The sequence below is a fragment of the Danio aesculapii genome, chromosome 7 (genome assembly GCF_903798145.1).
Source record: "Danio aesculapii chromosome 7, fDanAes4.1, whole genome shotgun sequence".
In the NCBI taxonomy this organism is placed as follows: Eukaryota; Metazoa; Chordata; class Actinopteri; order Cypriniformes; family Danionidae; genus Danio; species Danio aesculapii.
Window position 1 is genome coordinate 38,992,178 of NC_079441.1, and position 14,577 is coordinate 39,006,754.

General features: G+C 34.1%; 1 protein-coding gene across 1 annotated transcript in view; it reads right to left on the reverse strand.

The window, feature by feature from the left end:
- Positions 1-1,292: 1,292 nt before the first annotated feature.
- Positions 1,293-14,577, reverse strand: part of dync2i1 (dynein 2 intermediate chain 1) — a 15,494-nt gene continuing 2,209 nt past the window's right edge. Inside the window, 18 exon segments of the mRNA XM_056461904.1 lie at positions 1,293-1,994; positions 2,175-2,398; positions 4,306-4,437; positions 4,517-4,677; positions 4,830-4,881; positions 5,577-5,638; positions 6,133-6,240; positions 6,372-6,534; positions 6,618-6,790; positions 7,572-7,701; positions 7,915-8,009; positions 8,125-8,236; positions 11,522-11,651; positions 11,757-11,853; positions 11,937-12,162; positions 12,619-12,693; positions 13,737-13,805; positions 13,919-14,143. Coding sequence (XP_056317879.1) covers positions 1,817-1,994; positions 2,175-2,398; positions 4,306-4,437; positions 4,517-4,677; positions 4,830-4,881; positions 5,577-5,638; positions 6,133-6,240; positions 6,372-6,534; positions 6,618-6,790; positions 7,572-7,701; positions 7,915-8,009; positions 8,125-8,236; positions 11,522-11,651; positions 11,757-11,853; positions 11,937-12,162; positions 12,619-12,693; positions 13,737-13,805; positions 13,919-14,143 — 2,412 coding nt within the window. The 3' untranslated portion in view covers positions 1,293-1,816.

The window sequence follows — 14,577 nt, forward strand, 5'->3', positions numbered from 1 at the left end:
TGAGTTCTCCATATTTTCTGTAATAATCTGAATTTTCTGATTAATGTTATTCTAAATACACAATTTCACCACATCACTCATTTCTTTGTCGTGGATTATTTTGTTGTTGAAAGATCACACAATTCGACTAGCGACGTAGCGCTAATTTAGCCTCAAAGAACTACGTGCTAGGTTTTTTTGTCCTGACTACATTTCTAACTTACCATTTTGTTACTGAACCTATTTTCAACTGACGTTGAAGCAGCTGAGTGTTAATAGAAAAGAGAACTGTCTGACCAGAGCCGTTGGGCAACAGTAACCATGGAGAAAACCACAGACAACAAAGTGTTGGCCACTCAAGTAGTACACAAATCTTCATAGTCTTTATACAGGGAAAGCCAGACATGAATTCTGCCTCGTAGCAAAATCATTATTATATATTACAATTTTACTAAAATATTTACCAACATATTTTGCTATAATAGAGCATTGAGAACAAAGATTTAAAGGAATGGTTTAATTAAAACAGAATTCCTATGATTTGTATCGCAACAAATCTGTTTTCAGTTTTAAAAACATGTATATATATATATATATATATATATATATATATATATATATATATATATATATATATATATATATATATATATATATATATATATCTTTTTCACCTTATTATGAAAAAAAAACATAGTAAGAGTGGCAATTGGTGACAGGTGTACAATGATTGTACTGATAAAATGGGGTGGGGGGCGGGCGGGGGGGGTCTTGCCTTTAAATAGTTTGCTCTGATCTGTATCTTAAATAACATTAATAATTGATTTAAATATTAAAATGTAAATATACTTTTGAACACCCCATAATTGTTCATGCCATTTTCATGTCATTCTAATGTCATTCAACAGTCAGAAACTGCAGATCAACAGTATCAAGAGACTTTATGTCCTGTAAAATATGTGTTTGTATCTACATATATCTTAAAAGTAATGTAAACTTACATGCATAGTTTGTATAGTTTGACCTACAGTAACATCTAAAATAGATAATCAGAGGTGATCCCCTCAAAACACTAAACACTTTATTAGGTTTTATTAATATATTCGATGTCATTTAAATTGAAGCACATATTACAGAAACCAAGTTACAGAAAAGGTTGTAACCCCACCCCCCCACCCCAATCGTCAATGTATCATTTGCACCCTGTAAATAACAATGTGCATGAAAAAATGGGTGTGAGAACGAGAAAATGCAGTTTAAATTTAATTGTCTTTTAATAAAAAAATCCATTACTAATTACAGTATAATATAAAGATTATATAACAGAGACCATTCCTTTTTAAGTGCTACACAGTGTAAATATTCATCTGTACATATTGTAAAATAATACAAAAAGGATATAATGCCTTTATATCCCTGAGGACCAGAAAGCTCATATTTATGTGCTCCCTTTAGCATTTGATCTAACCTCACAAAATGCTGCTTACAGCAACGAAGCCATCATGTTCCAGCTAATGTCAGCAAAGTTTTAGAAGTAATGAATTTTAAGCCAGGGATATACATTTGTTATGTGTACAGAGCAAATTGGTATGTGTACAGACCATTTCTCATCCTCAATAGTTTATGCTGTTATAGCCACAGTTTTGCAGCTTTAGGTACCTTATTGATGTAGCAAGGAACTATAATTCACTGAGTCTGCCCATACTGTTCATAACTCCAATGAATCTTTGTGTTTTTCTCTGTTAGAAGTATATAACGAGTTTTGACAGGATATTAATTTAAATCGAGGTTCAGACAAACGTCTTCTTGATTTGGATGTCTCATATCATCTCATATCTCATGTCAAAAAAGCATCATGCAAAATAGAATCAATTTTTTCTTTGTCAGAGGCACTACACACTGTAAGTGACTTCTTGAAATACTGAATCTCCACCTTGCCGGACTGCTTGGCAAGTGCGATGCCAGAAAATGTGTTTTGTTTGGATGGCTCACCAAACACTGCCATGGCTGTAACCCTGTGAAAAACAGTTGGAAAACAGATTTAAAAAAACAGTAAAGTGCTTTAGCAACTTGCTCGCTCTACATACTTACACATTGAGGAATTATTCGGCATTTTATTATATATTGTATAGCACTAATTGAACATTTTCCTATCATATTAAAAAGAATAAAGATTCAATGTCCTGGCTTTTTACCGGTCATCGTGTATATTCTCTGTGATGACGGGCACATAATCCTTTTCTGTCAGGTCCCAGATGTGAAGATCAGAGGCAGCATTCAGAACACAAAACACAGCTGGCCGTGTCTGAGACCACTGCACTGACAGAATGGGAGGTTCACTGGACTGCCCTGACCACTCCATCAATGGATCTTCTCTTAGGACAGAATGTAATCGAACTGAGCCATCACTACAGCCAACCTACAAAAAGGTACCAAAGGGCTTGAAATCACAAAGGAAATTTAAAGGGCACCTAGGTTACCCCTTTTTCCAGATTTAATATAAGTCTTTTGTGTCTCCAGAATGTGTCTGTAAAGTTTCCGCTCAAAACACCCATCAGATTATTTATTATAGCTTTCAGTAGTTTGTATTTTATAGCTCTAAACAGCTTGTTGCTGTTTTTGTGTACTGGGCCTTTAAGGCTAGTCCTCCCCACCCACCGTTCCAACGTGCCTGTCAGCATGCCTTAATCTCCGCCCTCGGCTGCATCAGACAAAACCTTTTATTTCCAGTTGCTTTGTGCACGTCCTGTCTAGTTGATTTGATTATACGCATTACTACGGAGACCTGTTAATACGCAGCTGTCAATCAATTCGGTGGGTGGGGGGACCGCACTCATACGTCAAGTTGTGGTCTGTCTGAAAACCGCTCCAATTGGTCCACCGTTTTTAAGTTGTTAAATTGAAAAAAAGGACAGGGTTTGTTTATATCCCCCCAAAATGACGGTCTATACAATATACCTACACATATGTCTGTCCAAACAGCTTGAAAAGTAGATTTTTCACCATAGGTTCCCTTCAAAGGTGCCATAAAGTGCATTGATTTAAATCATTAAATTGTGTAAATTTACTTTATATGTGAATATGACAACAAAAGCAGGAATTCTTGTCTGCATAAACAGAGTTTCTGAAGTTTATTGGCACCTTTCACTTCAGAATAATGACAGCAATAGCTGAGTGGCATGACAGGATGCATAAACATGCATTAAATACTTATATTCAGCAGTCTACATGTGATTGTTGCCTCATTACAAACAAATGCAGCAAATTTCACTATATACAAACTAACCTAACACAAGTTACATTTAAAAAGGCCACATGAATAAATGTAAAATCTGTCTGTACTAAATTTTGCATTCTGACGACAGGATGTGATGGCTTAAGATACTCCATGCCTGGTTGAGCTCTATAATGGAGTCTTGTTTTCAAAATAAGAGTCCCACATGCATACTAAGCATAATACAAGCTTAGATAAACTTAAAAATAAGGATTTAAGTCGGCGCCAGTGGTGTAGTGGTTAGTGCGTCGACACATGCACTCCGGTGCTCACGGCGACCTGAGTTCGATTCCGGCCTCGCGGTCCTATGCTGATCCTTCCCCTCTCTCTGCTCTCTATGCTTTCCTGTCAATGCTCTATACTGTCCTATACAATAAAGGTTAAAACCCCTAAAAAATAATTATATATAAAAAAAAAAAAATTAAATAAGGATTTAATAAATGATCACTGTTGTAATCTCATTAGGAAACAATGTGGGCAAAATGTCAACAGTTGCCTGGGGCATGCATATTAATGAACACGTTTGGATCATCAGAGTCTGTGTTTTGTTCTGATTGGCCTGTTTTAATTTGACTTGTTTGATAAAGAGATATTTATTTCCATGTCTTGTAAGCCTGGGATGTCTAAATCTTCTGTGGCAAAAAATAAACAGCATTTCCCAATACATCAGTGCACAGTGCTAATGAATGTGTGCCCAATATTGACACTGAGGAGGAAACAACTGTTATGTGCACACAAAATTATTTGTGTAGCTTGAAAATATTACAATTGACCCACTGAAAGCATATCATCTGTTATGATGATGTTTTATTGGTATTTTTATGGACTTTAAACAAGTCCATTGCTGTCTATGGAGGATGAGGGAGCTCTCAGATTTCATCAAAAAAATCGTAATTTGTGTTTTAAAGACGAATGAAGGTCTCAGGGGTTTAAAAAGACATAAGGGCGAGTAACATATATTAATTTTTGGGTGAACTAATACTTTAATATTATACTCCTACAACCTTGAAAAAAGAAATATATAAATATGGTGCAATAGAAGCTGCACTTACCAAGAAAAAGGGTTCCCCCAAAGGACTGAAGTCCAGTGCTGTGACTTCAACTGGCCTATAGCTATCAGACTGTGATCTGTAAACCTTTGGGAGAACTTTCAAACTGTGCCTTGTACCATGTCTAACCAGACCCTTTAATAATAGAAAAAAAAAACATTTAAATTTCATGTAATGGGAAATACCACCAAAAATAACTTCACGTAATGCTCACCATGTTAGTGCCAATGAAGTAATGATTTGAATCAGAAGGGAGGAACTTTAACTGAAGGCCCACAGATGGTCCAAATCTTGATATAGTGTCTTTAGGTAATCTCTCAGTGGTCTGTAAAGAGGAGCTGTGGAGTAGTTTAACTTTACCACCAGGCCTGAGACCTAACAAAACAGACACAGCATTGCTTGCACGAGGGAGGTCTAACGGAAGTGCATAAAATGAAGTTCATTTAAGTACTGTGGTGTGTTTATAAAACACATTATTTAAAGCAGTGTTACAGAAAACAGAGAAACAAACTAAAACATAGACCTACCAAGATCTGTTTGTGATCCAGAATCATTTCCCTTGGGCAACTCAATCACAACCTGTCGAAAAAACAAAATGCACAACGTTGACTGCAAATCCAAATCCCAATTTCTTTTTTCTTTCTTTCATGACAGTGTGAACAGCACAAACCTTCAATTTTGATGCAGGCCAGATGACCTCAGTCTGAACAGTTGAATTGTTATCTATGTAACTGACTTTTGCATCATTCTAGATTGTATTCTTCAGAATTCTGGGCTGAAGGCAGTCACTCTAAAGATTTTACCCTTCGTTTTATTTATTTTTATTTTTTATTATTTTGTGAATATGACAGATTGTTGCTGATATAGTCATTAGAGGCACAACGAGGTGTTGAACTCATAAGTGTTACAGCGGCAGCTCTTATGTCATTATTTCTGAATATTTAAAAACATTCCTCTCGTTCTGACCCTTTTCTCTTCTGTTATCTCCTAAAAACAAATATGCTGGCTTCCACTGCACATCGCCTTATAAATAAATGTAGAATGTTGACTTCAGTGGTTTTTCTTTGGTATAATAGCATGCTGTGAGAGCTGTGTGGTGTTGTTGATGTAATTTTGTGCATGGATCAGTTTGCACTAGAGTCTGATATTGGCCACATTTTATTAACATGTAAACAGCAACAACAACAACAACAAAAGCTGTTTGAATGGAGCCATTTTCACCAGATGAATGTGAGTTTCTGTGAAGAAAAGATAAAAGTGTAACGCAGACATACCCAGAGGGTTAACACTCCATTTTCATCCAGAGATCCTAACTGGAATGACAATCCCAGAGACTCTAGATTTAGCAAAAAGAAACAAAGAAATTCTTATCATGACACTTCTCAAAATGTACACTTCAGTTTAAAAGTTGTGTTGCTTAGAATGTTTTTGAAATATTAACAATATTAATGTAAAACTATATAAATATACTATTATACAAATATAAATGTTATAGTTTTGTATATTTGTTCAGCTGTCATAATAACCCCGGCGTTCAGTGTCAGAGGATCTTTCAGAATTCATTCTAAAATTCTGATCTATATTATTTTGTAGATCCATCCACCCCCTCCCCTCAACCAACCCACGCCCCCATTTCTTTTTTGTGAATACTTTTTCATGAATGTAAAGTAAAAAAAATATTTTCTGTCACTTTCAATCTTACTGAAGTATTCTTGCAGAACAAAATTATTAAATTTCATATTAAAAAAACATTACTGAGCCCATACTTTTGAGCTGTAGTGTATTTTATTATTTTAAAGCAATGAATGTCAAATGCATGGCTTATATCACCTTCTATGTCTGCAGTCAGTGTACTCTTTGAACGTATATCAGCAGATGCCATTACAGGTTCAATTGACACTACAGGAGAGAGATGACCCACCCCTGAAAGCACAGCATCTGCGAGCAAACACAGAACAGTTTAACCGTAAACTGATTTCAAACATCTCCATCTAAATACATGAAAGGTGCTTTTTGCATGCACATATAAGTTTTTATTTTTGAAGGCACCATATCTGAAACAGTCTGACCTGTTGAGAAGGTTGGGTAGCGTAACGTCCACACCTCCTTGCCAATTTCCAAATTGGAGTGAGAGCCAGAATGTTCTCTGAGGTCCCATACGACCACTGAGCCTACTGCTGTACCAGCAAACACTAATGTAACTTTACCAGGACTGAAACAACAACACCTCACCTGAGAGAGCCAGACAAACAGCAGATTTTTTGTACTGGTTCTTATGGTGAATTTTAATGACATCAGTATGTTTGTTCTCATACCTCAGATTCATAAAGAAGAATTTTTTGGGGTCTGGACGGTTCCCAGATGTTCCACACGCAGACTACAGTCTCACTGTCAAGTCGAACAGAACTAGTTTTGGAGGACGGGGGATGAACAGACAGAAGAGTCTGTCTCTGGACCTGAGAAAACTGCAGCAGACTCACCTGCCGACCTGAAAACAGGTAGAACACACAAGGTATATACATTTTCACCACCTTATATGATTGCTGACTTTGTGTTAATGTTTTTAAAAGAAATCTCCATTGCTCCCCAATGCTTCATGTATTTGATTTAATATGACAATAAAAAGTAATATTGTAAAATATTATTTCCAATTAAAAGAATTGTTTTCTATGTGAAGATATTATAATGTCATTTATTTCTGTGATTTATTTATTTCATTTAGTTTTTTAGCATCATTACTCCCCTTCGTCAGCATCACGTTTATCCTATAGTAATAATCCTAATATAATGATCTTGAAACATTTCTGATGAGTGCTGAAAATAGATATTTTTTGTAGTAAATCAAATTATTATATGTATATAAATGATAATTTGGTAAAAAAATAAGAAGATAGATCCATTTTCAATTATACTTGATCACAATTGAGCAGCAAATCTGCTTATTACAATGAATTCCGAAGGATCATGTGACACTGAAGACTGGAGTAATGAAATTACTATTCTTTAACTGAATCTAAAGATTGAATTACATTATATAGAAATTTAAATATATTCACATAGCAAACAATCAAAGAAATATTTCACAATGTTTCTATTTTAGTTGTATTTTTGATCACATAAATACAGCCTTGATGAGCATTTCTTTCAATTTTATATCGATCAAAAAATGTTTAAAGGTAAAGTAATAATAAAATATAAGCTAAAAAACAGCTAAATAAGGACTATAGAATGATAAATATAAACATGTATACATCATATATAAACGTTACCATGCAGAAATGGGAGTTTGGTATTGAGTTGAATGCACCCATCACTGAAGGACAAAGCATCGGTTTGAGAGCGAAGTTTTCTGACAGAATTACTTTCTGCCATATTCTCCTCGATCAGAACAGCCATCACCTAACATAGAAATAAACAGCTGTATTAATAAACTCTTTCTTTATCAGAGTGTCATGGTCCACTTCAGATCATATGCACATATATTTATTTTTGTAATGAAATTATGCAAGACAAAATGTAAACTATACTTTTTTTGAGCGCTCTAGGTACTAATAGTCACAATTAATAAGTCTTCAAAAAATATAAAAGTGACCCATAAACAATATTCTTTACCTGTGCAGCAGAACGTAAAAATGTAGTCAGGCGTTTAGAATCAGTAGATGTTCTTGCTATGGATTCCACTGCGTGGTCTTGAAACCCTGTAGACCCTTTTAAGTTCAGAGAAGGAAATAGAACATTAAAAAATAGAACATAAAAACACTTAATTTTTAGATTTACACTGTTATTTATTGATAATAATGGAGTCAGTGTTGAACCCAGTACCACCACATGCTGCTTTTGCTTCTGGTGGGTGTTGTGTCCATTTATCTGTCATTTCAACTTCTTCTGTTTGTATATCTCGATCAGTGTTGTCTTCATTGCACTGCACATAAGCCTGGAAACACAAAAGACTCATGGGATTGTATAAAAACCATTTTTAATGAAAAAAAAAATAGTTGGCATAAAATTAGTAAAAATTATTTATGCAGTTTATGTGGCATGGTGTGGTATTGTATTGTTTTGGTATATATGGCATGGTAAGACATAAGCTACATACACACTGTCAGATTTCAGGAGTAAAACTACTCACTCTGAAAGTCCAATGATTGACACTAGGGTTAATTCCATCAATGAAAAAGGATTGACAAACGGAAACTTGACATGTCTACTGAGCTACTAACATGACTGAATGGGTGCACTCTGATCCACTCATCTACTGAATGAAAAGCTCAATCCAGTGGATTCTAAGAAAAAGTAATGTTGGTTATTATCATTTTTGGTCTCATTTTTTCCTTAACAATAATGCGGATCAGAGTGCACGCATTCATAGCTTTCAGTCACGTTACAAGTATAAAGGACCTGTCAAGATTCTGTTTATGTCAAGCTATAGGCAGTAAACAGTTTTCACCTATATTTTAAGTAATTAAAGTAATTAACACTGATTGACATCATGGTATCCATAATGTTCTGTGTCTCACTTGTTTGGTATATGCTATTCTGGACCAAAGTAACATGATGATGGCCTATTATGCTTTGCAGTATTAAATTAACCAACAGAAGCGTTGGAGTGTTGCCATGTCCACTTATTATTAGCATCTTTTGGCTCATTCTTTGTCATTGGCTCACAAAGCAATCTCATTTATGCAGTTATTAATGAGTAGGTGCATTTCACAATAATTAGCTTTTTTTCTATGTGAAGCACTTGTCTGCTGTTTTTTTTTTTTTTTTTTTTGGTTTGTTTGACCTGGGAAGATCTGGCAACAAAAATGAATTAAAGCTTAAACTTCTTCCATTTTATTTACTGCCCTGCACAAACACAAACTGTAATATGTATTTAAATATGTTATTAATATAGTTCTTTGTTTGGTTCCATACACTGCAACATTTGTAAATGTAGTTGTCACTACCTGCATTTTGGAATTATTAAAGGGATAGTTCACCCACAAACGAAATTGTCCTCCTCGTTTATTCTCCTCATGTGGTTTTAAACCTTTATGAGTTTCTTTCTTCTGTTAACACAAAATATTTTATTTTAATGCATGTTGCTTGCACACATCAACTTCCACAGTAGAGAAAATAATGACTATGGAAGTCAATAGATACTACCAGCATTCTTCAAAATATCTTCTTTTGAAGGTAAACTTGAATAGGTTTGAATAAGTGATGGGTGAGTAAATGATGACAGAATTGTCTTTTTTGTGGGTGAACTATCCCTTTAAATGTGGTAGTCGCTCAAAAAGAATGAACTGTATACAGAAAACTTTAAAGACCTAAAAGCTAAAATGACTACAAAATTTAGCTGCATTGTATACATGGCCTAATCAGACATGTCTTAGTACATATGAAATCAAAACTAACCCTATCCTGACTGGAATGTCTGTGCAGATGCTTTTATAAAGGAACGACTAAGAAAAAATTAAAATCGAGATTAGCTGAGCATAAAAATCCGATATGTACTTGTAATCCACAATATCCAACGGCTTTACATGATAAAAATCAAGGTCACGGCAATACCAGTTCATTAAAAATGGTTGGTATAGAACATATTTTCAATCCTACAAGAGGAGGAGATAGGATGAAAAGATTAACAGAGAGAAACCATTTGGATATATACATTAAAAGCGACTAGATTTCCAGGCTTAAATGACGAATTAGATTTTTCTCTTTTTTTGTAAGAATGTTTTCATATGTTCTACAGAGTTTTATTTTATATATATATGTGTGTGTATGTTTGTATATATATATAGTCTATCATTTCCAACAAACCATCATTATACAATAACTTGCCTAATTACCCTAACCTGTCTAGTTAACCTAATTAACCTAGTTAAGCCTTTAAATGTCACTTTAAGCTGTATAGAAGTGTCTAGAAAAATATCTAGTCAAATATGATGTGCTGTCATCATGGCAAAGATAAAATAAATAATTTATTAGAAATTAGTTATTAAAACTATTATGTTTAGAAATATGTTGAAAACATACATATATATATACATACATACATACACACACACATACATACATACATTTATATATACATATATAAAGTATTATTTGAGGAATATGTTGTATAACATGCATCATCTTTCTTTGTTCTCATATATATATATATATATATATATATATATATATATATATATATATATATATATATATATATATATATATATATATATATATATATATATATGTATATATATATATATATATTTTTTTTTTACTTATTTATTTATTTATTTATTTATTTTCCTTCCCTCTATCAATGCTGAATTAATGATGATTGTTGAGTTGACATTGTTTAATATATTGTTTTAGTATGGTTTTGATATTCTAATAAGTCATGAGACCATGGCATTTAAAAGAAACTCCAGACGCACCTGATCATTGTTACCCTGATGAAGGCAGCTCTCTGCTGAAACGCGTAGGTTTTTTAAAGATTAGTCATGTAAACAAAGGCTTTTTAATTTTTTTCCCACATCTTTCGAGTGCCTTTGAGTGATTTTTGTTGCTTGTTCTGATAAATCCCTTGCCCAAAGAGCACCGACACGTTATTTGACCTACCTCAGAGACCTACCTTTTTGTTTTGTTTTGTTTTTGGATTTTTACTAACCCTATTGATTTTGTTAGCTCACATTGCTAGTTTTGTGGTGAAAAATCATCTGTGCATGTCATGAAAAAAATGTTTGCCCTTCTAATCTAAAATTTAAATCTGAAAATCCACTTCCTGTTTGTTTCATTTAATTATCAGATTAAGTCTGTCTGAGGTATTGGCCATGGTTAACATACTTAACCACACCCCTCCAACTGTCAGTTTTGATAGCGCTATAACAAAAAACTAAAATGGTGAGGAGGAGGTGTCTGTTAGGTTGTAATCCTCCCCAAGGTTAAGTTAGGTTTTAACTCCCCAAACCCTTTTTCCAATATTTCTTAATGAAATGCCTACTTTACAACATCCAATCAATTGGCAATAAAAAAAACATGCCCTGCCTTCTGTTTTCTCATTTAATATTGTTTCTCTAGGAACTGCCTCACAAAACCAAAAAAGCAGTCGCAGCTTCCAGTTCATGCATACTTAAAGCTAATTCATTATTCTCATGCTGCCTGTTTTGTTAAAAGATGTACAAACGCTGCAGGCTAGCAAAATAGCATGAACATGCCCATAGCATCATAAGTTTCTAACCTGTTTTGTATTGGCTGTTCCAAAGTTCTTGATGTACATGTCATACTCATTGACAGGGGGAAGGTCCAGCATGGAGAAGGTGATGGAGTAATCTAAATCAATCAGGCGCAGAAGTTCCTCACTGCGCTTCCTATAAATCAAATAAATGGCAATTGATTCATTTATTTAGTCAACAAATCTATTTATTTAAATAGTATGCTTAAATGCAATTCTCATCAGGTTATCATATACTTGCTTTTGCTTCCTGGCCACTTTCTGGCTGATCTCTCGTTGCTTTGCTGACACAAAATCAATAATTGTGCCCTGTGTTTGATTTGTGTTCGAGTGCCTGTCTGAGAATACACAATAAAGCACTGATTTAGATCTCCTTTTCAGTACTCTACAGCAGAATGAACACAAACCTTTGTTTAACTACCTCTCTGGGTGACAGCGGAGTCTGCAGTTGAAGGCTTTGATCTCGCAGAGTAGATTCTCTCGTTTTCTTCATCCATGGCTCTCTGGATGGCTTCAATTTCTTGTCTTCTCCTGGGGCTCAGCTCTCTCTTATCCTCTCTTATTTTATTCTCATGTTCCTCTTTCTCATCCTCCTCCACTTTATCATCCTCATCTTCATCTACATCCTCAAAGTCCTCCTCATAATCCTAAAAACAGGAATAACAGTATTTTAAAATATGCAAGAAGAAGATATTCAAGATTCAGCATTAAGATTCACATCAGTTATTTTACTCATCATCCACTTGTTCCAATGTGTTTCTCTCTTCTCTTTTACACAATATAAGATATGACGAATGTTGGGTAAAAAAGCAGCAATTGACTTCCATATTTCCATATTTTCTGTTGTTACTATGGATATCAGTGCTGTTTTTTCCAGTATTCTTCAGAATATCTTGTTTCGGTTTCCAACAGAAGAATTAATTCATTATTCATTACAAGTTTGGAACCACGTGAGTGTGAGCTAATGCTGGGGACATTTTTGGATGAACTGTCTCTTTAATGCAAAAAGGAAAAAACGACTTTGTCCTTGCCTCAAACTATTGTTATTTATGTTATTAATTCTTAAACATAAGTCATAATGGAAGAACTGGACTGCTTCTCACCTCAAAATCTTCCTCATAATCATTATGATCATCTTTGCTTGATTCCTTGTCCTCTTCAGTTTCTTCATTCTCTACCTTGAATGACAGAAATTAGCAACAATTTTTTTGTTCAAAATTGACACCTATACAAATTTAGAAAAGAAGAAAAGTATTACTCGGTAAAATAAAAACAATATACATTTGTGAGAGACAAATTAAGCTCTGAGAAGTGCTTTTGTATAAGATCTGACATTCAGATGGATATAGGTTGTTTAATGTATGTGTAACATGTTTTATATGTTTTTTGAGGGTTTGTATTGTAAGACGTTAGCATTAAACTTAAAATAGAGGCAACTGTGGGAAATAAAGTGTGAGGAAAAAAGTTTTATTGAAAGATCAAGCTTTTTGGGGAAAAAGGAAAGAAAATGGAAAATTAAACATCAAAATAACATCAACTGCATGCAGTAAAAAGCTAAACTTAGACCTGTCACGGTATCTATTTTTTGTTGTACAATATATTGCACCAAAACATATTGCGATAAATTACATTATTGTCATTTTAAGGCCATTTATGCCACTCATTATATAATGCCAGAATGACAATATTATACCATCACAATGCAAGTACACTCTTCCAAAGAACACATAATAGTTTATTCTTAAGAATAGTTCATTTAATTATAGTCTATTGAACGATTGTATAATTAGGGCATTGGAATCAGAACGTGAAAACGCATGTCTTAAACAAACAAATAAATAATAATAAATGTTAACAAAAATGTGCAAGCTAAAAAGTAACAGAGGCTGCAATATCAGCTACTAGATTTATTTTCAGTTGTCAGGCACCAACATGAAAATACACTATAGTAATTTACAGTAAATACTATGGTATTTTTTTAGCCATACTGACACTGAAACCTCCAATAGAGACAGAGAGGTTGTGCAATCAGCTAAAATCTTGCTAGAATTGGTTTGTATGTATGGGCGATATATATTGCATCACCGAAAATGACTGAAGTCATGTCCATGTATTGTGCGATAAGTCGATATATTGATTATTGTGACAGGCCTAGCTAAACTTTCATCATGTCATGCCGGATTTTCACTTATTGCCAGTAATCTTTAAACAGGAATCTTACAGGGACCTCTGGATCACTTGTTTCAGCTTGAACAGACCTCCATGTTAATTGAGGTCTCTTGGTAGTTTCCTACACACCCACACAAATACAAAACATGTAGATGCAAGATGTATAACCTCACAAACCTAAAAAAAGCAAATGGATGTCATAAAACCCATGCATTTATAAGGCAATATTTGTACCTCTTTGTCTCTGCTTATACTTGGATTCAGGTCATGGCCTGATGAATCCTGTTTCCGCTCTCTGTCACTCCTTTTGGAGTCTGAAACTTCCTTGTGCTTTCTTTCACGCCGCCGCTCTCTCTCATCCCTCTCCCTCGCCTTCTCACTTTCTCCATCTTTGATGCTGTGAAAATCCTTTGAGTCTTTCAACTCCTGCCGATGGTGTTCAGCTTCTTTAGAGTGACTCTGTTAACAATAACAAGTTTAGCGAGATTTTTAATCAAAGTACTTTAATTATAAATACTAAAACTAATTAAAAGACTTTTAATTAGATATAGTAAAAAAAGTGATATTGTGAAATAGCATGGCAGATTTTACCATTTTCATATATCTTATAAATATTATTTAAGTATTTTTGCCATTTAGCTTTGCTATAACATGAAATTACACTTCTAAATATATTAAAGTTGGTAACAGTTATTTTAAAATGTAATAATATGTAACAATAAAAGTGTTAATCATTCCAAACATTTCACTGGTAGATTACATTATCACTATATTATACACTCACCGGCCACTTTATTAGGTACCCCTTACTAGTTCTGGGTTGGACCCCGTTTGCCTTCAGAACTGCCTTAATCCTTCGTGGCACAGATTCAACAAGGTACTGGAAATATTCC